The 27,014-nt window shown below is 34.2% G+C and overlaps 1 protein-coding gene across 8 annotated transcripts in view; it reads right to left on the bottom strand.

Annotated features, from left to right (window-relative positions):
• Positions 1-27,014, bottom strand: part of LOC116337970 — a 62,633-nt gene that overhangs the window by 20,204 nt on the left and 15,415 nt on the right. For 4 of the 8 annotated variants that reach the window (XR_004200837.1, XM_031762974.1, XM_031762975.1 and 1 more), the window contains exon 2: positions 18,348-19,520. Coding sequence is in view for 7 of the 8 variants with exons in the window: in XM_031762974.1 (XP_031618834.1) it covers positions 18,348-18,425 (78 nt within the window). In the remaining variant the exon portion in view is untranslated. Of the gene's footprint in view, positions 1-1,059; positions 1,683-3,606; positions 3,744-14,296; positions 14,598-18,347; positions 19,521-27,014 lie in introns of those variants that run through there. The other 4 variants (XM_031762976.1, XM_031762971.1, XM_031762973.1 and 1 more) reach the window with 3 other exon arrangements.

Below are 27,014 nucleotides of genomic sequence, written 5' to 3' on the forward strand. Positions count from 1 at the left end.
TGCAATATTTTCTTCTTGACTGACTGCCATCACTAATTGGCACATGGATGATGATTATAGTGATGGTTTCAGATTGCACGTATTGTTTCATTCATTCGGATGCATTTAAGTGAATTGTTAAATTGGCGGCAATGTGCAGAATGCGGTGCGATTGTAATGCCGAAACTTTGTTGAGATTTTCAGTTTTTATTACCGATTGAAAAACGAAGCCGCACAACAAAAAGATAATTGTGTGTTCTTCCTTTAACACCTTGATGTACTTTTCAAGATCTCAGAGCGTGAACATTTTTTTTATTCAAACAATTCACAGATGTATTTCATGTTTGTTCAATGAATTTAGATGGAATCGCTTTTTATTTCTTGGAATTAATTGTGTAAGAAATGGAATTAATCGATTCATTAAAGAATTAATGGAATTAAGAAGTGAATTTATCGGAAAATTTACTCAACTATTGAATTAATTAAATCAAGTATAAAAAACACTACATTAAACTTTAATCGATTATGATTTATTTGAATTTCGATTTCAAATAGGATTTTAAGCGTGAAAAGTTGAATTGGTAGGTAAATTAATACGTTTTCGATTTTTTCTGATTAGCATTGGATGGTCGTGAACTTGTTAAGCGGCACCCAAAATGCATAATACCATGACAAGATCCAAAATGAAGTAATGAAGACAAATTCGCTATGGCCATGGATCTATAATGCGACGAAATACTGCAAATTCGGAAACGTGTGTGAACGAACCTTATACAATTCGAAAAAGAAATCCCACAAATTATTCATTCCACACTTTTTTGGGTTTTTTGTTGGTCAAACATGCGAAACGAAATATCATTATGGAATATTCAAATTGCAAATTATGCAAATTGAATGTGCAAATTAAAATGTGAAGACAAAAAATGTTGACAGTATGAGAAAACTTCCCGTCAAACAAATGGATTTTAATCAGGATAGAACATCAAAAAAATGTGAAGAGCATGGGAATCAAATCAAGATACACCAGCGGTATGAAACATGTTCTTTGCTTAAGCGAAATTAATAATAATCAATGCAAACCTGGTAAGCGGCGACTTCATCGCTCGAATAAACCGGATGCAAAACTGGCGACGAATTTTTCGGTGCGAACATTTTTGATTCTTAATTAATCGATAAATTTGTTAACATTCAAAATCAATGTTTGAGTTTTTGTCTTTTTTTTTACATTAAGTTCCAGAGTTGGAAAGTGAGTTTGCAACTAAAAGTGCTCTGGTTTTTTTTGTGTCACTTGAAACAAATGTTCATAACATAAGAAAATCTACACTTTACACTGAGCTTTACTTGTTCTGATCGTAAAATAACAATTTGTGACATAAAAATGCGAACATGAACTTTGAAAACATGGCAAAGCAACGAGGCTAACACAAGCACACATGGATGTGAATTAGCTCTAACGAGCCATATAATACCGAATGGGAAGTGCTCTTGTTGGGCGTGCTTTCACAATCGCTATACATGCACTTGATGACACTTTGACACGAATCTCAAACACCACAGCACGTTATAAAATTTAAGGTTTTTTTTCACTCTGGTGGAATGGATGAGATTTTATCGTTGTATTTTATAGGTGTGTGCGATTCATTCGAGACACCACACGCTAATGTCGATGATTTTCCTGCAAGAATTTCGAATTTAATTTCTGCACTCGTTCATCACTCAAAATTTTATGGTCCCATCGTGAGATATTTATTTGGTTAACGGTGTAGATATTTTCGTCATGAGAATAATTCTTATTGTTTCCGTTCACACAGATCCATTTTTTTTACTTAAAATACCACCAATCAAGACATTTTTTTGGGGTCGAAAATGAATTATTGATTTTGTCTCGTCGTGAATGCTTCCGTTCAGCCCGAATATGATTTTAATTTTTGTTTATTCAGGAGCAAAAGCAACGGTCTTACACGTGAACTTTGTCGAAACCAACAAAAAGACGTTAAAAAAGGTATTGCATGAAACAAACAAAAGTGATTCCGTCATCAAATTCGTTTTTTTTAGTTTTTATATTAAGTGGATTATAATCGGAGCAAATGCAAATATGCACAAAGAAAACGAGTATATGAGAATCAAGTTGTCTTGTTTTTGAAGCGTTTCAGAGTTTTATTTGAAAGTATGTGCTCTGAAAACATCGAATACAAATTGTAAAAGTCGAAATGCTTGTATAAATTCCGACGTTGTTACATTATTGACAATGCCATTTAAGATCGGCATTGCTTACATGCTCGACTTGCTCGATCGATGATATCGACATCGTTTGTTTTTTTTTTCTCTTTGCATTTGTTAAGAGTTCAATTCCTCGCAATTTGTGTTTGGGAAACTTATACTGTTGAAATTAAAATGCTCAATTTGTATTGTTGGCAGAGTTCAGCTGCATGCTTGAAATGGTTTCAGGCGATCCCATTAAAAAACTGCGATTTTTTTCTGTTTACTCGTGTCGACGTCTTTATTTGGACATATATGGCATTTGCGTTGTCGACATTCCATAAGCAGAAAATATATTGTTTTTGGCGAAAAAGCAGAAAATATGAATAAGCGATTCTTTGGGTCGAGAATATTCCAATAAATAAATTCAAAGTTCGACAGCGTATTTACCGAAACATTGTTTTATAATTAACTGTGTGATTCATAGAGAAGGTGAGGCCTGTTCAACACATGGTACACGCTGTCGAAGCATTGCGGGTATTATCTTGGTCAATTTCCATGTTTATTGGCCCTCATTATGGCCTATTAACGCGAATGCCAATCATAAAAACACCTACCACTTGATTGAGTAATACCCGATTGTGAAATGGTTTTGTTCAAACGAGCCTCTTCCATGAATCAAACATTTAAGCATCAATTTTCATATGACAGGAAATGTCACTTGGTGAGACACAAATCAATGGTGGTCATTTTCCATTTGAAATCACATCAAGAATATCTACATCATATAACAAAATAATATCTCGATGATATTGTACTCGTAATTTCTCTGTGGTTATGAGATCATTGGCTCTGTGTTTTCAAAAACAACACATCACCTACACGTATTCAACCTTAAACTCGATACCGAATTTATGCATTAATATGGATTTACAGACGCACAGAACGGACGAGATAGAGAGAGAGAGAGAGAGAGAAAAAAAGATAGAAATCAATCAACTTTTCAGGCAAAGAAGAAACAATGTATTTTTTTTTTTTTTCAAAACCACAGCGCGTTTAAAGCGATTTGTCTTGAAACACTTGCGAGGTTTGTTTTTTTTCTCTTATATTCAGCTAAACTGGTGTTGATAATCTCATTTGTTTACAAATCGTTTTCAATTGCATGTTTCTTTTTCAGCTGGCATCCAAATTATTCACTTGGTTAATATATTAACTCTTCTCTCTAATCACTTGAGCAATTTTTACAACTTCATTTTGATATGATTGCGGTACTTTCATTTTAGCAAATTCACAATGGTCAATCAAATTAGTTGTGCTTGTAGCTAACTGTAAACGATGTGAGAGCACTTGAACTATTTTCTTCACGAAATTGACACATAAAACTCGTTATTTTTTTTTGTTGAATATTGAAACGAAAATTTATCTTACATTCAATTAAATTTATCGTCAAATCGATCGATATTGATTTCATCTAACGGATTAAATCTTTCGTATTTTCCTATTGATCTAAAACGAAGTTAATTGAAGGAGAGAAAAAATAGCACTTCAGTCGACGTAAAAAAATCTGCGAGACGTATTCGTAATCGTTGTAGCTTTAAAACTAAATTGAAATGTTGGATTGAAAGCACGTTAAACCTACTTTTTTTCGAATGTATTCGCGATCTCACACAGTATTTTTTTTTCTCTCTCTCTTGTGCGCACAGTGTTCAATACATCTGTTGGTCGCGCATGCTTACATATGTGTGTGTTTGTGTGTCGGTGCCTCGGCACGTATAAAATGAATAGGTAATTTATTAAAATATTTGCTTGTTTTCGATTTATTTGTGCTTTATTTAGAAGCAAAACCAATACAATCAAGCAGGACAAGTATACAAACACAGAGAGAAACTAGAGAAAAAAAAACAAGTCAAGAGATTGGTGTATGTGTGTTAAAAAAAACGATATATGCAGGTAGCGTTGGCCACCGTGAACAGTATGTTAATGCGATCTTTCAATTCCATTCATTACCGTTTGCTTTTTGCGTTATTGTTTACATACAAATCTCTGCTATCTTCCTCTCTCCCCACATGCCAGACCAGCACAAACGATGCGCAAACAATGTAACTAAGACATGAGCAATGCCGCGCAAACAGCTAGAATTGATGATAGTCATTTGATACATCACACATACACCAGATTGAAACCATTATATTCTACATATATTCCATTTCTTCGATCTGTTTGCGTTGACCAAACACACAACGTTCTCTCGGCGCTTTTTTTCTTCTTCCTCCTTTGTATTTTTAGAGAAAAAGAAAAAATGGCAAACGATTTAAACGTTTAGGTTTATTCTTAAGTAGTACAACAATGCTCAATGATTATTGATGGATGCTTGGCACACGTTTTGTATTCATTACATTGGCATGAACATATTCAAAACGAATAGCGCTTAGCACATGTTTTGTTTGGCTTTGATTTGAATTGACCATCGAATTAGACTGAATTGCTTTATTGACAAATTTGGAATGCTAATTTCGTGCATCTTTACGCATCATCCAAAATTCATCTTCCGCTTGACCTTCACACAAACGTTTTATATATGGAAATGCGTACACATATTTTTGGCCATAAACAATATCGTTTTGGACACATTTAGCGAAAGTGTACATAACAAATAACACCTGTATTTTACGGTGTGGCAACAGGATTAGTCGAATAAATTAGTGCCACTGGTGCCACTTTGAAATGAATATATCAATTTTAGAAGACGATTTAATACTCCTCGAATATGGTTTAATTTTATGCAAGCGCATCCCATTTTCAACATCACTGAAATGTTTTACCTTGTACATCTATCCAAAAATTTGTGTTCGATCTATAAATGCGATCGATGCCAAATTTCTCCCAACTGGAAAATAGATGAAATAAATTGCAAAGAAAATTGTGCAGTCAAGCAATTCACTACTTGACTTGTTCTTCACAAAGTATTTTTCTAGGTCAAAAAGTTTTAATGCTCGAGACAAATTTCTCTCTTCGTTTCTTTAATGTATATTTCACTCGGTATTATTATTAGTTCTTCAGGTCAAATGCAATTAATCTCTGTGTATTCCATTTTGTATGTGTTGTGTATTATGCACGCTTAGTCAATAGATATAGCGGTAGATCATTATCGTTCTGCAACAGATTCAATATATGAATAGAATAGATTGCGTGCTTCATGTGCAAATAAGTTGGCAATACTGTTTGTTATTGCCTTGAGATTCAATTATAGAATTTGCATTTATTTTGTACGGCACACGGGCTATATTGGAAAGGTCAACAAAAAAACCAGGCGCTTTTTTTATGTACCCAACCAAAATGAAATTGTGTCGGTCAGAAAAAAAAGTGTGCATAAAATGTGAAAGATCCAAGATTTTTGTAGCAAACACTTTCATGTCTGAATACACACACAAAAAAAATCACCGACAAAGAAAACACTCCATTATACATTTGTTGAGAAACGCGCTTTAACATTCTCTGTTATTTACATGCATTTAATTCTTTCTCGAGCTTGCAATACATGATAAATGCAAATACGATTTATATGATTGTCATTTTGTACAGTATGTTTGGAGCAAAAAGAAACGTATCTCTCTACTTAAAAAATCGTACGATGTTTGATAAATGCCGCGAGATCCACAGAACTTAATCACCACATTTGATGTATGCAACGAGAATAAGTTTTTCTTCTGCGCCAACCAGTCGATGATTGTTTTTATTCATGATATATCGATATTCTAGTTGGATTGCGTGTATATCGCGCGCCACGACATCGCCATTTATTTGCACTATGAATTCGTAAAAAAATCGATGTATGCAAACAACGCCATGTGGAATGAAAAATGGATTCTTCTTAAACATTACATAAGCTTTCACACCATTCCATCAGTATAAATTCATTCGTATGATGACGAACGGCCGCATGTGGTGTGAAAAACAAAAACTTTTGCAAATGATTGAGTCGTGCACACCGCAAACGGCTTACACATGAAACAAGGAAAATATATTTATTTTTAATGAACTGCAATTTTATCGAATGAAATAAATAAATATTGATGCGTTATTTCCTTTGTGCTTTGCATACAAATGATTCCAGTGTTGCTTTCCATACCAAATGAAAGGTTAGCAAGTTTTTTTTTGGAATATATAAATGTTTTTTTTTCAATCATTCGATTTGATAATCGCTTCCAAAGCGATGATTTTCTTTTAATAAATATTTATTGGCATAATATTGTTAAATCAGTTTGTTGGCTGTGTGTGTGGCGTGTGCGTTCATTTGCCGAGTGCAAATTGATTGCTTGAATTATCATATAATCATATTAGAAAGAAATACAATGAGCGAATCTATGCTGTTCAACAAAGGGTTTGCGCACTTTTGTGCGCGCACCGCTTCGATTTCAACCGATGCATACGAATTGAGAAATACGTGAACATTTTCACAATTAGGTGTTTGTTTTCTTTTCAATAATATTTGCCGAAAGCAAAACTAACACCGAAGTAAACCAAAAATATTATTATCATTCCTACATCAAATTTAAGCATAAGCTGAGTTGAACTTCAAGTGCGCGTCAATTCACAAAAAAACATTAAATTGAGTACCTATTTCTTTTATCACATTCGATTGTCAGGACAAAAAAAAGAACTAAATAATAATCCCAAAGACCGTTATTTATTGCTTAAGATAAATTCTCTGCGACCAAGAGTCCCGTTGTATTTACCATCCAAGTTTTCCATTCCAGGAAATTAACTCACATTCACAAAATAATTGCTATCAATTGCCATAAATTATATGATTTATGTATTGAAATGATGAGGTCGAATGCAGGTATACAATTTGACGATATGCATTTGGTGCGATGATGGATCGCGCACACGGCCACACCATATACAAAGTATATATTTCGTGTGTGGTTCTGTGTACAAAATTGCGTAGCTTCAGGTAGTTAGTTGGTAAGACAATCACCCGTACGCCTAGTTTTCAATTCAAATATAGCGAAAAAAAATCATTTGCAACGAACCACGCTTCATCGTTTTGATTGATGAATAATACATTTTTGCCGCAGCAATGAAACGAGCAAAACACACACGAAAAAAAAATCAACAAATCCACCATATTCGTTGAGAAAGAATTCTTCAGCTTAAAAGTAGTGTTTGTTTAAATTGCGGCTGATGGCCAAAAACTGAGAATGAGAGAGAGAGAAAATGGTTGTTATTTTACTCATCAAAAGCATTACGCTTCCATTCAAACATTCTGATGATCGATTTGACATAAGTATAGTCAATGAGACGTGAATCCAAAAGTACCATCGATCTACTCCATATGAATCGTATCCACGTTTCCCATAAAATTACCATTGAAATATGTGGGCGATTTTTATGCGCAACCAAACATTTTCTTAAATTGTATGATTTTGACATTTTGCACAATCATACTGCTATTTACGTAGCGGCCATAATTACGCGGATGCCAAAATGACAACAACGACACACGTACTAAACGTGCAATCGCAATAAAGAAAAAAAGAAGTAAAAAAACAGAATTGTCTTTAAATTGAATTTCGAGTGTACGTGAGTGATTAGAAGCAATTTTTGGATTGTCTTTTTTGTTTCGCACAGATTAAAGTCAATCGATCAGTTGATGGATTTTCGTCTTTTGGCTTTCTAATTTTAATATGTATATACATACGTGTGTGAATGTCGATCGTTGTCACTTGAACCGCACCAAATTTCGCATTCAAGAGCTTATTTTGTGCTGAAAACCCTTTTATCGTCACATAAAAACCGTCATTTGTTATTCACATTTCGGCTGACTCAAAACAATAGTCAATAACTTAAGCTCCGGATCGTTATCGTTAGTCATAAAATTCTGTTGACAAATGAATAAGCTCCATTCTATATTTGTAATTTTCATGTTAACGGTTGCATTTCAATAAAACGAGTGAAAGTCCATTGAATGCAAAATTAGAAACGGAAAATATCTCCGAAATGAGTCGGCGAAAGGAAAGTAAAGCGCAATTTATAGGCAGTCATTGTGTGCCCAACATTCAGTTCATCTCGATAGTATCGAGCGGTTGGCGCGCGCGACACGAATGAATAAAGAACATTTATGCTTTTATTGCATGCGTTTTGAATTACATTTGCATCTTGAGATATGCATCTCGTCATTTCATTACCTACAAATCAACATTTCGATATTGTTGTTTTAGTGGAAGTTGTGTGAGCACACAGCAGCAGGCGGCCATTGCTTTGAACAAATCCGCTCTATGCCATATTGAGAGTGGAATTAATTGATTTGGTCTGTGTGTATGTGTTTTTATATGCGCCGTTTGCATAAAAGATTTCTACTCTCTGTTTTTTTATTAGATGTACGCATAAATCTGGTTTGGTTGCAAACAGTGCGATGAACGCAACGTATATATATTCAAAATATTTTGATATATATATAGTCATTTGAAAAAAACGAGTGAACAATTTCCACACCGTATCATTACAAACTAAGCTTGGGCATTTGCATTTCACAGGCAAAAAACCGCCCAACATACACCATGATTTTGTTTTCTTTCATCCACAAAAGAAGTCTATCATCAAAAAAACATTAGAAAATTAAAGAGGTTTTTTCTCTCTCTATCTCTCGTGTTCAAAGACAAAACTGCCGCCATTCACAAAATTGAAATGTGCGGTAAATTGCAAACGATCGATTTTGCCTACAAACACATCGAAGGTTCGATATATGGCACAAAAGACCGTAACAAAATCGACAATTTCAATAAAAGGAAATCAAATGTCATCCATCGATGACAATGTATTGGATCGAAAAGGGCCGACCGCGTACAATTATATGATGTCGAATGGTAAATTATACATTTAAAAATGGTTTTTGCGTCGGTGTTAATATTTACTTAAATAATTATCGACAGTCAAATGGCCAATTTATAGGTAAACTAAAATAATAATTGGCACGATGAAATTGATTGCTTTAATTGGAACATTTTACCATAATAATTCATCGTGTTGTCATCGTCGTTTGTAACCGACGAATTTTGTATTTTTATGGTAAATTCATAATACGAATAAACCCAAACCGAAAACTGAATCTAAAGAGACTGCATTGAATTTGTTGATGGAAAAAGTGTTGGTGCACAATAATTGAATATGCAATTTATCAGCGAATCACTGAGACATGTTGGCTCCTACCTTCTGTATTTCTGACAAATGACTAGCTTAATGTGCAACAACCACAAATCAGATCAAATGTCACAACTCGACAGGAATTGAAATACACAGCCCGAACGTGGTTAAGATCGATTGGAAACCTACAGCATCGCAGTGATCGTATACGCATTATTATGATAAATTGCAGCTTTTGGATATAATTATTGTTTGACAAGATATAATTTTGAACAAATACAACCATTGAACCGCCCTACAAACAAGAGAAATATACACTTTGTAATATGAAAATGTAATCACATAGATTGTGATCTGAACTGAACATTTCAAGTTTGAATTTCTTTGGAAAAATAAAATAAAATTACCATTCATGCAATTTGTATTAATACGGACTTATAATAAAAAATTTAATACAAAACATTTGCAACTCAATGAATGGAATTCACTTAAATCAGCTTTAAATCATAGAGAACAATAGAGAGTATACTATGATTGGTGTCAATTTCGATTGCACGAATCGCTTTATTCCAGTCATATTACAATTTTTTAATAATAAACAGAAAAAGAAATAAAACGTTTAGCTCAAATAAGCATTGTTTGAGATAGTTGTATAAATGTGAAATACAAAAATGCGATTTTATTCAAGGTTTTCCAAGGTTGACGGGTCGAACGATTTCTGCGATTGTGTAAGTTTTAACTGCTGTAAGTGTCAAAATGTACAATAAGCAATCAATACATGTATGCAAACATTGCAAACATGTTTGTTTGAAAGTTATTATTTGTGCTAAATGCGGGGGATGGGATAGAACACACAAATCAATAACAACAATAATAATATAAAGAAACCTGTCACATTCAGTTTTTTCTCTCTCAAACGAATTATTGTTCGCTATTAAGATTCTTCACAAACAGAAAATAAAGAGCAACGAAAAAAAAACACATTTTGATTTGGTAAGTTGTATTTTGTTGATATTTGTTAAATAAACCCGATCTTTCTGTGATTGTAAAGACATGATATTTTGTACACAAACATGATCGGTTGTATTTTGTTCAACCGATCGAATAGATTCATAAAAGCAATTCTTAACATCGTTTTTAAATCGAAATTTTATGCGCAATTAAAATACAAGCAAATAATCATGATCGTTAAAATGCCAATTGAATAGTTGCTTTTGAAGAAGTCGCTACTTTTTCGTTTTAGGTAAATGAAAAACGTTTTTTTAATTAAGTGATTAAAAATGCAACAACATTGATTTGATGACCAATCTCTCACAGCGTTGACCAGTTTCTCAGTTCGTAAAAGCTCCCGATGTGTGTGTGTGTGACAAAGTTGCGGTCGCACATCTCTAGATGAGTATAGAAAATTAACACTTGATGACAATGTAATCGGCGAGAGTTTGTGTGCGCTGACCGTGGCGATGGCGAAAACAAAAAGGTGTAAAAACTCATTAAGGCGAATTTACGGAATGACATCGAGGAAAGAGAACCATATACGGGAGCGCTCTTAAAAATAAATTAAGTCGAACGATTTGCATAAATGACGTAGTTTAGTATCTATGCACCAACTGTCTAGAATATATGGAGGTTTTTTTTTGCGGTGAAACTGATTCGGTACGACTACCGTTTTAAACCGAGATACAATCGAAATGCCAAAATAAAACAGGCCAATTGTTAAATAATAATGACACATGAAGCATACATTTTTATACTAAAAAGAAATGAATTATGGATCGGCACAGGGCCTGTAATGCTGTTCGTTAATTTGAAAGGTAACAAACGCTCCATTTAGCCACAACACATGGTTGGATTTGCAGTGGCTGTGCATGTATAATATTGATGCTTAATTGTGCATTGGGCCGAATCACTTACTGATCTTTTCATATTATGCTGTGGTATTGGTGGCCGCATTATGAGTTCGGTTGTTTGTTAGCGCGCACACGTTCAATGTAAATGACAAGCATACCACCGTCATATGCCCGAAGCAACTGTAACGTGAATCGTTCGGCATGCTGTATATTTCTAACAGCAAAGATTGTGATGTTGATAGATTGCTTGAGTCGAACGAGCGACCGAGCACCCGCTCAAAACTTGTAAAATATTGAATACTACTACACAATCTTTTTAAATCTGAATAAATTAGGTTTGTAATCAAAACCTACGCGTCGTGCGCGCAGACATACACATACACACACTCGATCAATTCACTTTGTTTACTCAATGCTAATGAAAAATACGTCACTGAGCGTATCTGTTGCTGCTGCTGCTGCTGCTGTGCATGCATGCAATGGCTTTCAAGCGACAATTTTCATATTTGCTGAAAGTATTATGCGGAGTCTTAATGTTAAATTTCGATTGGCAACGCCAAAAGAGGCTAAATGACAAAGAGACTTCATATACCATACTCAACAATCAATTGCAAAATGTGTTAAGACTTTTCGCAGCTTTTCATTTTATCTACGGTGCGCTCAAAATGTCAAATCGCTTTAAACGACGATAAATGAGGTAAAAGTAGCTTACTTATCGGTCATGCATTCATCATGAATTCATCCAATTAAGAAGAAAGCGGTTATATTGATACTTGGCTTGCTCATTTGCTCTCTCTCTTTTTCTCTGTCTTTCTTTCTTTCTCTTTATTCTGCTCGCTCAGATTTTTGTTCCATATGTTGAAAAGATTTCTTATGAATTTAAAGGCACTTATTCAGTATTTTCATCGATTCTAATTTATCGAAACAATTAATAAACTGAAACTTCCAGTGGAATGGCTTCGAATCGAAGTAATACTCATTTTTCAAACATTTGTTGGCATGGGGCGAATCACGCTAGTGAATACTAGAAAAACTAGTAAATCTAGTGCGAAGAATGACGTCACAGACGAAGCCAACTTCACACCAAAGGCCATATAATTCATATGAAAAACTACTGAGAGCCAACTTCACGCACTAGAATTTTCTAGTTTTCTAGTGAAATCTTATCAAAAACTAGATGCACTAGAATTTCGTGATTGACCCCATGTTTGTTGGGTGTCAAAACAGATTACCGTCACCACCAACACGTCACCAGCAATTATCTAAGCAATTTATTTTCTCAATCAATTCCTCTCTTAGTTAAAATCACACGCGCTCTGATCAAAACAAAAACACAACTGATAAAACACCCAGTGAATTGAAATAAATATACACAGAGTTTACGATACATATAAAGTAGCTGCTGTTGCATCAAAGTTGTTGCTTCTCTTTTTTTGGTTTAACCATCTCCATTTTCGATAAGCATAAAACAAAATAACTAAATTGAATATATATATATATAAAAATTGATGTTTCGTTCCGTTTGTTGAATTTACACATTGAATTCCATGTGTTGGTATCTTGGTTAAAGTCAATGGAGTTTTTTCACCTTCAATTTTATTTACCACCGATGCGTTTGCCTTGCGTGGGTTTGATCGACGCACTCTACCAATAACTGGCACCGAAAGTCAAAACAATTTCGTCTCTTTAATACTCACGTAATCTCAAAAGTAACCGTAATAAAGACGATGAAATATATACGCACCACACTTTGTGGTGAATGTCTGGCCATCAATTTCGGGACGGGCGATAAACAAAACAAAAGTATACAAGATAAGGCTAATAAGAAATGGTTTGTCAACACTAACGGCAACGCGGAAAATACTGTCTTTGTCGTTGCAAAATGTGCGATCGAAAGATTTGTTTCGAGAGATTTTTCCACATTGGAAAAAAAGTTTCCAACTGCTCATTTTTATGCATTGGCCGTTTTGTGTTGAAAAAAAAAGAAGAAACAAATCATAGAAATGACAGAGAAACTCAATAATAATGAAAAACGCCGCAATTTGCATAAGTTGAATTACGCTCATAAATGAACATAGAGAGTGGCACAACACAAAAAATGTCTGGTTTTATGGCTGAATCACGTTTGTATACGACGACGTGCACGAAAGAATGAGAAAAATGCTGACCGTAATGAATTACCGTAAATGGATTGTTGACAACTTTGACGCGCATGGAACGGAATGAATGAATCGAGCCATTGCTCAATTTCAAGCACCATTTGTCTTTGCTCGTTCTTTTTATATAATTCCGTCCGTAGTATTTTGTATCGAGTGGCCTAAAACTTCAGATTCTAAAGCAAAAAGAATGGCCATTCTCAAATAACCGCACGTTACTTGTTGCATTTTAATAATAATAATGCAATAGATATACAGCGACAATTTTTAAGCAAACAATAAATTTGCTGTAAATACATATTTCGTTTCATGTGTGCGGAAAAAAAAATGACGACGAAAAAAAAGAGAGGTGACAATCGCGCTGTATTCACATGACACTTCATTTATCTATAGCGATTAGGCTTTTACGCCCAACTTTTACAGCACTGCTTCTAAATTAACTAAAATTCAAATTAAGATAGAATATTCGTATGTTTATAAATGGACAAGCAGCGTAAATGACGTTGTTGTTTTTTTCTTCTTAAATCAAAACATCGTGCAGTCGAAGTTAATAGCGGAGTTTATGGAATATTTTTATGTACGAAAATTAATTGAGCCATTTATTTGTTGCTAATTTAATTGATTAAAGAAACATTAGCGGCTCCATTCTGGCACCGAGACAACGAACGATCTGCCATATTTCTCAATAAGTTAAGTAGGTCTGTATTTCGCACTAACAAACGGTGCGCCTAAATAAGTGTGTATGTGTGTGCCAATACGTGAGCTAGAGTTTTTTTAGTCATTTGTTGGCAAACAATGTGAAAAATAATTTTTGGAGTTGACATTTGCCACAAGAAAAACAACATCTGTCACCTTAGCGACCTGCGTTCAGTTATGCCCGCTTTGAGCTCATTTCATACAAAGCAAAGAAAAAAAATGCCCAAAAAAGAACAAACTTTTGAACAATTTCGTATGTAATGATTTACTTACAGATTCACAGCGTTCGTAGTGATATTCCATGTTGTTAGTTTCAGTACTACACATAAATTCAACATCAAAACGTTTCTTACAACACGTTTCTTTGTACTGTAAAAATGGTTACATTCACATTTTATGATATAATACAGTATCATTTCTCTTCGGGCTCAAGTAACAAATGAATATGTACTGATTTCGAGAAATCGACTGTTATTCATTTGGCGGATTTTGATTAAAAAATTAAAAATTTATTCATTCACCGAAATGATTAAAATGTCACATACACTGACAATCTACAATATGAATCCGACCTTTTTATTATTGCGACGCGATTTTAATTTCAGTATTGCTAAAAATAATACGTTTCACTAGTTCACGAATTCAAAATGAGATTTTATGATGATTTCAGCGTTTTGCTTAATCTAGCGTGATCGTTTTCATCGCCAAAATTGATAAGATGACACCCAGTCGGATTCGATTATTGTGAACGACGCACAGGCCCATCAATAATACACAATATAAACAAAAATAAATCAATGCTTTTAATTCCAAACTGTTAATGCACATCAATTAGCGTCGATCAACGATGGCCTTTGTATGTATCTACAATTTGATTGTTATTTTTAAGTTTACGAGCGCTCGCGCGCTATAGAGAAATGGAAAAATAATTGTTTTTTGCGATTAATTTGTTGGGTTTGTAAAGAAAAATTGTGACCGAACCGAAGACTGCTTACGAACTGACAAAATGGAATATACTCTCATTAGTCGAATGCTCACTTTCGTATAACGGTGCGGTGCGATACACAACTGCACGATTGTGTATATAATGTGATCCATTATGAATTTGTTTATATTTTTCAGTTACTCTTGATGTTTTTTTACATTGTGCCGATTTGTTGCTGTTGTTGTACTGCTCTATTCCACCAATCTTAACGCACGAAGCAATGCAGAACGAAAAGAGACGACCGGTTGAACGCGCAAAACAAACCAAAACATGCAAGAGTCGTAAATGAAAAAGAAGAAGAAAAATGAAACACACCGATTTGCCGAAACACACTAGAACGAGGCAACGACTATTTGTTGTTGTTGTTGTTGTTGTTGTGGTTTCGTGTTCAATTTGTCGAAAATGCAAAGAAATTGTCGGCTTGAAAGAAGCGATAATAATTATTTTATTGAACGAAATAGAGAAAATGTACACGACCTATTGAAAACCGCACACCAAAGTACCAATAGCCATGGCGAAAAATGTATGGGTGAAATTGCATTTGATGATGAATTTGAAGAAAGCAATACCATTGAATAATTAAACATTATAACCATGCAAAAAGTACTAACTTTCAAGTTGTTCGGCAGAAAGAGCGTACTATTTTATGCATTGGCACAAATGCCGTCTCAACACAAAACACCGTATATTGACTGTTGTAATGTGTATTAGTCGTTTGTGTATTCTCTTTCTCTCTCTGACACACACTCGCTCTCTCTATTTCGGGTTTTTATCTCTGCTGGCGCGTTTCAATTGCAAAAGCTATAGGTTTCGGATGACGGTGCGCTGCGGCCGCGTGTGCGCTCACTCTCATTCGCCATTCAATTGTATTCGATTTTTGTGAAAGTTATCTAAAATGCTAAACACGAAAAGAGTTTCTTATGCATTTTACGTCTAGTATTCCTTGGCTCGGGCGCGCTTCCACTCGCTGCTCAATGTGGCCCATTGCCTAGAATATAGCGTTGCCAATGCACATACTTTACACACCGAAAAAAACAACAACAATCACTACACTGTTTGGACGCGTCGGTCCGTCGAAATTTATGCACTCGCCAAATGTATGAATTGCTTCAAAATGCATGAGTGCATATAGAATGAAACTGAACAATTGTGAAAGAATTACATGAATAAATAAAATGTAATGTTCGGTGAAAGAGAAGACAACAAGGGCGTCGCCAGAGGGGGGCAGGGGGGTGGCGGCAGCCCCCCCCTGAGCAAATTGTCCTCGATTTTTAAAATGCCAGACATCAAAAAAATTTTTTTAGAGAACCGATGAACTAATAATCGAAAGAGCTATTTCACATTTCAAATTTTACTCATTTTTTTTTTTGAAAAATCGATGACATCAGTTCGTTGGATCATTTAGAGTCTGTTTGTAATTATATAAACATTTGTTACTGAATTTATCAAACTAACGTCTCAAAACAGCGACAAAGCAAAGTATAAAACTTACATTGTTTTGTTTATATGAGGCATAAACATCACAATTGAAAGCGATAGCCAACTCTTTGCATTTATAGATGAATCGGTTGTTTTCTTTCTTGAACCCATTGAAAATGCGCTACAATCTAAAAATCTGGATCTTTTCTCATGCTCGATGCATATAAAAACTATTTTAAGTGTTTTGAATGACCATAGGACAAATGTAGATTCTGGTATCAAAGATCTTTTGGACAGTACTGAAAAATTCGCCAATAATATCGGTGTGGAACTTTGTATACCCAGAGTTACAACTCGACAAGTACATCGATCAAACCAACCCTCATCGAGTCCCTCTGATTATTGGAAAATATCTCTATTAATACCATACCTCGATTCACTTATAGCGAATATAAAATACCATTTTCCAGAAGAAAATATTCCGGCATTCTCACTGTTAAGCCTACATCCATCCAACATGCTCAAAATGACTAACGATGAAATGATCTCAAGTATAAATAATTTTGCTGAATTCTATAGAGTAGAGAATGTGGAGAATGAAATAGAGTTGTGGCGTACAATGTGGGAAGAAAAAAAGCTGACCAGTGAAAAACTCGAAAAATTAGAATTGTGCGATGTTATTCGAGAAGCAAACACTTTTTTTCCTACGATTAAACAAGTTCTATTGATAGCGTTAGCCCTTCCTTGCACCACATGTACAATAGAACGTTCATTTAGTACACTGAGAAGAGTGAAAACGTGGCTCCGCACAACAATGCTCGCAAACCGTCTCACAGGTAGCTAGCTGTGTAACAATAAATATGAATAACACTCTAAAGTTTAATTCATTACAGGTCTTTGCATGTTAAGCATTCACCGCGAGCTTGTAAAAGAAAATAAAAACAAGATATTGAACGAAGTTTTGGAAAAGTTCGCATCAGATACAAGAAAAATATTGCTAAAATAAGAAAACATAAATGCATAATATAATATGTATTTTATATCTATAATATATATATATATATATATCGATTTTTTGAAAAATGTCATCGTTTTTTGAAAAAAATGTCCTCGTTTTTTAACTGACTTGCCCCCCCCCAACCGAATTCTTGGCGACGCCCCTGGAAGACAACAGCATCGAATAGTTGGAACATTCTTTCTCTGTTGCACAAAATGTGCGGTTGAATAAAATTTGAAAAATTGTGCGCGCCAAAGAGCGCAACGACTTTTGCTTAACAATTGAATAAACCCAATTTCGAAAGCGTCAACATACATATTTCTGTTTTCGTTCATTGATACAACTGTAACCGTTCTGTCATGCATTTTGCCAAACCAATTAAAAGCGATTTCATGCGCACATAGGCATATATATGGTTTGGCCCGAAGAAAGTCACATACCACATGCACAAATAACAACGTTGTAATAGACTTGCAATTGTTTTATACATATGTGTATCAATATGTGTATGCATACGCGGATGCATCGTTGCATTGATGCACTCACTGCACAGCGAAAGAGCGAAGCAACGCTAACGACATAAAACCCAGTGCAATTTATGAGGTCAAGGCAAATAATGTCTGACCTAATTCTATTTTGAGCAAGAAAAAAAAATATCTCGCATTCTGTGTATAATGTATTCCTTTGAGTCAAATTACTTTCAACGACGTGATCTAAGCCCTTGAAAATGTTCGAGCCAGCAATTTTTTCAATCGATTGTGTCTAGATAATTTTCTCTTTATAACTGACATCGTCGGGTTATTTTAGCAATAAATCATACATGAAATTAGAAAATTATAACCTCAAGATTTGTACATCAGTTAAACTTGAGCGGCTTTTCGAAAATTGAATAACAAAATAGAATGTTAAAAGACACAACTCACCCGTTCGTTCAATCCATTGTCACTTTTCCCTCGTTTCAGAGATGGCGCTCGAATGTGTGAACCGCTGCTAAAATCCATGTCGCCGTCTCCACTGATCGCATGCACAATGCTCAACGGCAGCAGGTCTTATGTTTATGATTGAAATAAGCGCCGGAACTCAGATTCCCGATTCTTCAAATTGATTCAAATTGTTTTTACTGTTATTCGATGCAAACATTGTCTTTCTCATGCATTGACAAATTGCAATCGAATCCTGCTATACGTTTGAATTTTGCCGGCGGATTTTTTCTTTATTTAAATCAATTCACAATTTTTTTTCGCAATTCCAATTTTCTCCGCGTCTTACACAATTCGTTTTTTTCTTTCATGCATTAACATGCAAATTCACAATCTTCACAATTCCCTTCGATATCACACTTCTTGTTTGTAAGTTTTCAATTTTTACTATCACCTACATCACAAAATACGCTATTGATTTATGGAACCACTTTTTTCTCGATTCCATAAATTGCCATATCTCGTTTCGATCTTTTTCGAATTCGGTTAAATGATTTTCTTTACTATTCTTTTCGTCGTCGTAAGCACAAGAACGTTCCAAATGGCTTGTGTGCCGCTTTTACGAATTTTGGTATAACAACTCTTAAATGAAGTGCGTTTATCTACAGAAAAAAATCACTTAGAAACCGTAATTTGGAAATTTACTAATCAGCTTCATTAAAACGACTGAGTTTCATTAGAATCGTTGGCGCGCACTTTTTTTTCTTTCTCTTTATATTCAGCTGGTTTGCATTGTTTTTTCCTTATTATATGATTTCATTCACATATACCTACTTTCGAAACAATACACAAATACGTCGTTTGTTTATCTTGAAACAATTTTTTGACTACACAATAAATGTTATTATCACATCACAACAAGCAAATGAATACGAGTCGTTGTCTTCGTCATAGTCGATGATAGACGAAACGAGTATGTGTGTGTGCGCGCAAATGAGTTTTCGTAATTATTTTATGTGTGGTGTGTGCTTTTTGCTGCTTCGTAATGTGTTCTGCAAAACAATTCAAGATCAACACACTATACACATTTGGGTTTAAATTTGGATTTGTGTAGTCGCCACGCTATGTTTTGAACAATGGTTTAAATTTCGCACACCGCGCACCCAATTTTCAAATCTGAAAAGAACAAGAATAAAATGTACAGATTAATGCAAAAGAACAAGATATAAAAAAAAAATTCTGAAAAACAAAGCAGAATAGTCGAAATGGTGAATAAAAAAAACGGTACCAAAATGGTTATCCAAACTTAAAACTCGAGAGTCGTTTGATGAGCGAACAAAAATGAAAAGTGTTGTGTGAGAGAAGAGTGTGAAACTCAAAACTTGAGTACGCTGACCTTTACCCAATTAATGCGCAACGATGCTCAAGTATTTTTGGTGTTTCTCTATTCGACTTGAGCATTTTTGTTATCTGATTCATTACAATGCTTTATATCCAAACTCATTGGTTGGAACGTCTTTGTAGAAATACAATTGATTAATTTGTTATCTGTCAGGATAGGATCGACAAATTTCGACTAATTGAGCCCAAAAAAAATCGTATTGCAAGACAAAGCGATCGCATGATGCGCAAGCTGACACAATGAGTACTATAGAAATTCAGATTCGCATCGTTTCTCTATATTTATAAGATGCTTTGTTTTGCCAGATGGTTGAGTTAATATCATTACGCTTGTTTCATTGTTTTTGTTTAAAAAGCAATCGATACTTGTACAATATATTTATAGAGTACAATGATCACGAGAGAGAAAGAGAAAAAAAGGGAGACAGCATTTGCGCGTAACGTCAAATATTTTTATTGTGTCGTCAAAATTGTTCGTCATTGAAAACTTTCGCTTCTCACAACCCATTGTTTACAATCGTTTGTGATATTCTATCTAAATCTTCTCACGTTTTAACGTCAATCCATCAATATTTCAACAGTTTTGGTTGTAATCATGTTTTATTTTTCATTCACAAATCTCTCAATTACGCTGGAGCCGATGGCCGCTTCATTTGGCCGTTGTCAAAAGTAGATCAGACAAAAACAATACAATATAAAAACCGATTCAGTATGAACCGCTCTCAAAATGGTAACGTATTAATTGCACGAATGCGATTTAATAATTGGAGCGGAGTTGTGTGATCGATTGAACAACAACAGCGCCAACGTGGTCGCTATTGTCTACTGCTATACTGTCAATATTTTATTTAAAGCCAATACGGCTTCTGTGCGCTTTTGCAATAAAACCCTGCAGCTATTTTCATGCAACGTGATGTGACCATGTACGAATTTAATCGCATATATTGTAGTTGTTATGCGCTCAAACCACACAAGCAACCAACCAAACCAATTCATCGCAACATTGTTTTAACATTGTATGATGATGCACATGTGATGCGCCTTTAACATCATTTGCTGTGAACATTCATTTACAATTTATCGCTATTTGGATTTTCAATTAAAAGGAATGCATTTTTCATGCTACCATGTTCGACAAATGGTCAACCGCAGTAACAGCAGCAAATGAATTTGACCGATTTTTCCAACTTTTTTTCTGTAACTTTTCATATTACGCTTGAAACTTGTAAGATTCTCGTTTTTTCTCTCTATTGATATCGTAGTAACAAATCTGTGAATCAAAAAAAAAAACTTTCAAAGAAATGTTCAATTCAAAACTTGTAACGTTGACACAATTGATCGACCCGATTGAACACGGTCTCTTCTATACTTTTTTTTCTTCTTCTTCGAATGATTTTACTGAAAAGAATTTGTTGATTTGTGACACACCAACTCCTACTTACATTTGACTTTTTGACAAAAGCTCTACCACTGGCGCCATCTCTATACACGTAATCCAAGTAATAGAACTTTTCAAGTTACGAAATAATCGCACATCGAATTGCGTTTCTTAAAAAATTGTTTGTAAACACTTTACTTGATTTTTCATAATTTAAAAAAACTTAAATAATATAATAAAAATATAGAATTTTTTTATATAGATAAATAAAATTTAATTTAGAATTAAAATATAATATATCATATGAATTGTGTATAGAATAGTGTGATTACATTGATATCTCTACAATGTACGTATTACGTATTGGAAAATCTCCAACATATATAGCGTACAAGTGAATAGAGCGAAATGTCAAAATTGTTTTACTGTTTGTAGTTTAATGTTGCGACGGAAAAAAATAATGGTAAGTATTATTATTATGTGTGATTGTTACAAAGCATTTTATTGAATTTTATTGGTTTTAATCGTTCATGTTTTTTTTGTGTATTAAACCGACTAAATCAGCCTTACTTTTGCAAAGATTGCAACGATATCGTTCAAATGAATGTAATCACACTATTCTATACACAATTCATATGATATATTATGTTTTAATTCTAAATTAAATTTTATTTATCTATATAAAAAAATTCTATATTTTTATTATATTATTTAGGTTTTTTTAAATTATGAAAAATCAAGTAAAGTGTTTACAAACAATTTTTTAAGAAACGCAATTCGATGTGCGATTATTTCGTAACTTGAAAAGTTCTATTACTTGGATTTCGTGTATAGAGATGGCGCCACGTTGGGCTAAGTTCGGCTTAATAACACAGAAGCCCATATGACGCAAGTCAGGGTTGTGACACACACGCTTATGTTTTGGTTGCAAATGATTGTGTTTTAAAATGCATCATCGTTTTTTCTATGGTTTTCATATCGATTTCTCTTTCTTTTCGTACAAAGACATGAACAATTTACCACATCACATAAGTCATTTGAACTGAAAACTATTCAACTTATCAATTGAATTCTTAAATGAATAACCGCATAAACCATATAAATTTCATGGTAACACTAACTGGCATACGTGTGTGCAACTAACACTCGAAGTGTCTGGCTAGAAGTTATGAAAAATGTCAGTGCAACAATAAAGTGATAATGGAAATGCTCTTCGGAGTGCATTGACACGGAAACAATTTTTCAATTGCTATGCTCAACTCGTACAGCAAATATGTTGCTCCATACGGTTGTTTTACTCTCTTTTTTCGCTTTTCCACCATAATCATTGGTTTATACATTCTCACCAAATCATATTTTTGACCCGAGAGGGCGGCTATTTCATTCGTTGTTTGGCGCTTCAGATGGGAATCTCATAAATTTTTCAATAAAACTAAATTATAGTCAACCAAATGGTTTTCGTTCTTTTTGCCTTTTTTCACCGAATTTCGTTCGATGGTAGTTTTGTAAACAATTTTCCATGTATTAAACGGCCAAAATTCCATCTGCGCATTTTTTGTCGTTGAAAAAACAAATTGAATTTTACGAGTCTATTGCAAATTGTGCCATTTTTCTTTATATTCTCAGATTTATATTCTATAAAAGTTGTCATTTGTTTCGATAAATCAGCGATTTTTATTATCGTACTAATATTTCATATTGTGTGCGATGTAAGTTTTCTGAAAAATTAAACTTTTCGAAATGACAAAATGAACGCAATGAATAATATTCATTATCATGTTTGGCATTGAAACTGCCAGGCGTCAGATGATGAAATAGTGGAAAAAGCGTCTAACAAATAAACAAACACACGTAAACAATGTACAAATAACAGCAGGCATAATATATATTGTAAACAATGCACACTAAACTGACTGAACACACCCGTCTGCTCTATCGAGTCACCGCTTTTTCTAAAATTGCCACAACTCACTCGCTTGAACAATGGAAATGTGAAACCTCGCCGTTACTATTTTTACGGTCGCAGTATCTCGCTCTCTCTCTCTGGAGTGAACGCAAAAAAAACGCCAGCAGTAAATTGTAAATATGTAAGGAATTATGAGGCTGCTAAGCGAAAATGTTATTGAAAATGGTTAGAGTATCGTTGCAGTGCTTACGGAACGTAAACATCATTAATGCACTTCATACTCACAAAAGTATTAAGCAATGGCTGGCTGGGAGCTGTTTTTTATTTCTTCCCTTTTTTCAAATTTCACCATTTTCACACAAACATTTTTGGTCTCGTCATGTATGTTTTTGATATTTGCATGCGAGAAACAAGCATAACAAATCACTACGTTAATGTCATAAGCAACGGAACAACGATCGTGTGTTAGACTACGTTTTATGAGCCAAGTTTTATATGCGTAATTTTTGTGAACGTGTTTGTTTGACAACAACGAAAACGACAACAGTTGCACAAAAACATGTCAAAAGATTTCTGCTTTTAAATATGCATCAACAAGTCAGGCTCATTAGAATTTTGCCAATTTTCAATATGAAATAAAACGCATTTTGTTCAAAAACTGATCAGCAGTAACATCTTAATGAACGAAGAATGAATCAATAAAAATGCAGAAATCAAGGCAATAAAACTCGGTGTAAAACAGCAAAATATGTTTTATTCAATAATATTATGACGTTCTTAGAAGACACTCTTGAGAAAACGTATGGAAACAAAGCAGAACCTGATTTGTCAATTTAATTAGCATAATGAAAACCGGTACTTTTAAATGTATATACAGAAACAGATGAGATTTATTAAATGAGCAAAAACAAAAACGATTTGCACAAATCTTAACGTTGCGCGCACCAACAGAAATGACTGCACTCATAGAGGCAAGATTTGTGAGCATCCACTATGCCGATACCTTTTTGAATGCAAACTTTTGCAATGACAATTATTACGATGTACAAAGTCTTGGGCATATGTGTACCGCAGATGTTATGTAGTTGGTTGTGCGATTCCAGCACACAAGTGGATGTGTATATGTTTTTTTTTGGAATTTGCCTTTAATGTACCTGTTTATTTCATTTTTGTGACCATTCTTGTCGACATTATATGCTTCACCATAAATTCTACGTTGTGCACAGCGTATGCGGTGGCTCGCTGACACAAACAGTATGCACCTTGTCATATGATTTATGTCTCACATGCGATTTACAATCTCACAAGCATTCATACTAATTGTAGTCGTCATTTTCACCAACCGACCGAACCGAGAGAGAGAGAGAGAGATAGAGAGAGAGAGAGAGAGAGAGAGATAGAGAGAGAGAGAGAGCGTATGCAACGAAACAGGCTTATACCATCGTTTAATTTATCATTTAATAATATCGTAATATAATCACCGATTCGTGCGAATCGTCAGCATCGGCAAATAAGTAAATTTATATGTACATATTATATCGTATTTGTGTTTTTACTATTTACGGCAAATGGTAGCGTGCATTGCATACGATTAGAATTTCATCTACACACATTTGGACATATATGTTTGTTGCTTTCTTGTGCCGTGCACACAAATCGATGTTATAATCGCATATTGCGTCTCTCTGATCGGCAATTTTCTCAATTAAAGACTGAGAAAAAAAAACAACAACAACTAAACAGCAAATCACCGCCAAGATTTTTCGCTTGGAAAGGGAAAAATGTTACACGATTTACTTAATAAAATTGGTGCGGTGTCTGGTTGGAACCAAAGACTTTGATTGACGATTTACTTCGCAATTCACAAACCACACGGCCACTGTACATAATGTGATTTTTTTCTCGTATTGAATGGCGTGACATCAAATGTGAGTCGATTTATTGAGCCCGACTCTATGTTTACAAACACTTATTAAATATCGTATTGATCAAATTATTCGATTGTGTTTCATGACCACATTAACATTTCCTATCAAATTAGCTAAGACCCTGATTTGAGCCAATCATTTAATCTCTGCGGAAAAAACGAATCATCAAGATGGTAATTGGTTGAAAATTTGCAAAATGAACTATGATTTCTTTAAATCACGCAAAATTTTTCAAGCAAATTACAAAATCAAATCAAAGTTTCATATCGAAAATGTAATTTAGCGAACATCAATTGGAAAGTCTTTCACTCGTAGTCGATGGTAAATGTCGTGAAGTTGAAATAAAGAGAGAGAGAAAAGCGCTTAACGCTCAAAACAAAGAGAATGAATCGCAATTTTAAGCAATCGACAATGAATGAAAATATTATATGTGCAAATATAAGGAGAAAAAACCTTGCTCTTGACCAATGGTAGACAATAAGCGTAAGCAAACTAAAAATACACAAAACACCTCGCGGCGAGTATAATTAATGTTTTTTTCCATTCCACAGTAAATGGCATGGATCAAAACCGAAGCGAATTACGATCGACTTCCATATTCAAATTCATCACGTCGCTATTATTACCTTTTTTTCTGCTTTTGAGTCGCAGAAATAACCGTCGATGAAAAGCAAAATCTCGATCAAGAGCACATGAGCAACACCAGATAAGGATCGTAATGAAAATGATTCCATCAACGAATTCTGAAAAATACAATCGACCAATAAAGAGACGACGAAGAAAACAGTGGAAAATTAACCAAATCGTTTTGCTTTTTGTATAAAAAAGAAGAAATATGTGCGACTTTCATCATTGAAGTTCAGACCAAATGAGTTCGCATTTACAAAAGGTAGAAAATATTTATAATGTAATTAAATTGTGTCACTCTTAAAGCGAAACAAAAGGCACGTTTTTTCCACTTCTCTTGAGTATGAAGGGGGAAAATAAGTAGAAATATGGTTCATAAATCAAAAGAGAAAAACAACATAAAGATAAATTATTAGCACAGGTCGATAAACATCGCAGCATACATGTATAAATTTCTTTAAGTGAAAAACAAAAGATGGAAGAGATGATTATAATCGATGCAAAGTATTCCATCGACGACCATTTTCGGATGATTCGTTTGTTTTAAGTTGCTTTCAATTTTAATTTAAAGTGGCTTTGATAAATATCCGGCTATTCAACAAAACAATTCACCGATGTCAAAACAATTTCACTTTCAATACCAAACACGATGCAAACAGTGAGAGAGCGAGAGCGAGAGATGTACAAGTATTTCCATTTAATCTTTTCAATTAACCTTTTTTGATCGCAACGTATACGAAGTACGCTCTCGTAAACCGTTTTCAATTGATTTGTTTTCACTTCAGTTTATAATACGTTCAACAGCTTCACTTCTTATTTATATTTTTTTAAACAAAACTCGTTGCAACTTTCGATATAGCTCCGAGTATTTTGAAGGTAATGAATGTTAAATGAAATGAATTCCACTGAATGCCAAATACCAAGAAAGCTCATATTTCAAATGAAACAGCGTAATATGAGTAAGCATCAAGAACTCATAAAGATGAGGTAGAAAGAGACAGACAGAGAGAGAGAATGACAAAAAAATAAACTCCACAAAAAACCATAATAATCCATAAAAACCCGAGTGGTTATGGCATCGTTTTCTGCACTATAAAAACAAAAGTAATTCAAAGCGATTCAACTTCTTGGCCATTTTCATATAATATCATTTATGCCATTGTTGTTCTCGATTGTTCAAATCCATCGGTATTCTTCTCATTCTCTCTGTTTGGCACCGCGCAACCGACTGACTATTGGCAACGATATTTTTGTATGTGTGTGTGTTTCAGAAAGTAAAGTGAGAGAAAAATGCAAAAGTTGAAAGGCAACTCGGTCTATTATGATGAATCGATGTTTTGGAACGATGGAGCAAAAACGAGAAAAAACTTTATTCAGTTGAAAAAAGTCACGAAGTCTCGACATGGATAATGCTAATAAATCGATATAAA

Source organism: Contarinia nasturtii, unplaced genomic scaffold, assembly GCF_009176525.2.
Source record: "Contarinia nasturtii isolate CC-2019 unplaced genomic scaffold, AAFC_CNas_1.1 Cnas_scaffold_350, whole genome shotgun sequence".
NCBI classification, from domain to species: domain Eukaryota; kingdom Metazoa; phylum Arthropoda; class Insecta; order Diptera; family Cecidomyiidae; genus Contarinia; species Contarinia nasturtii.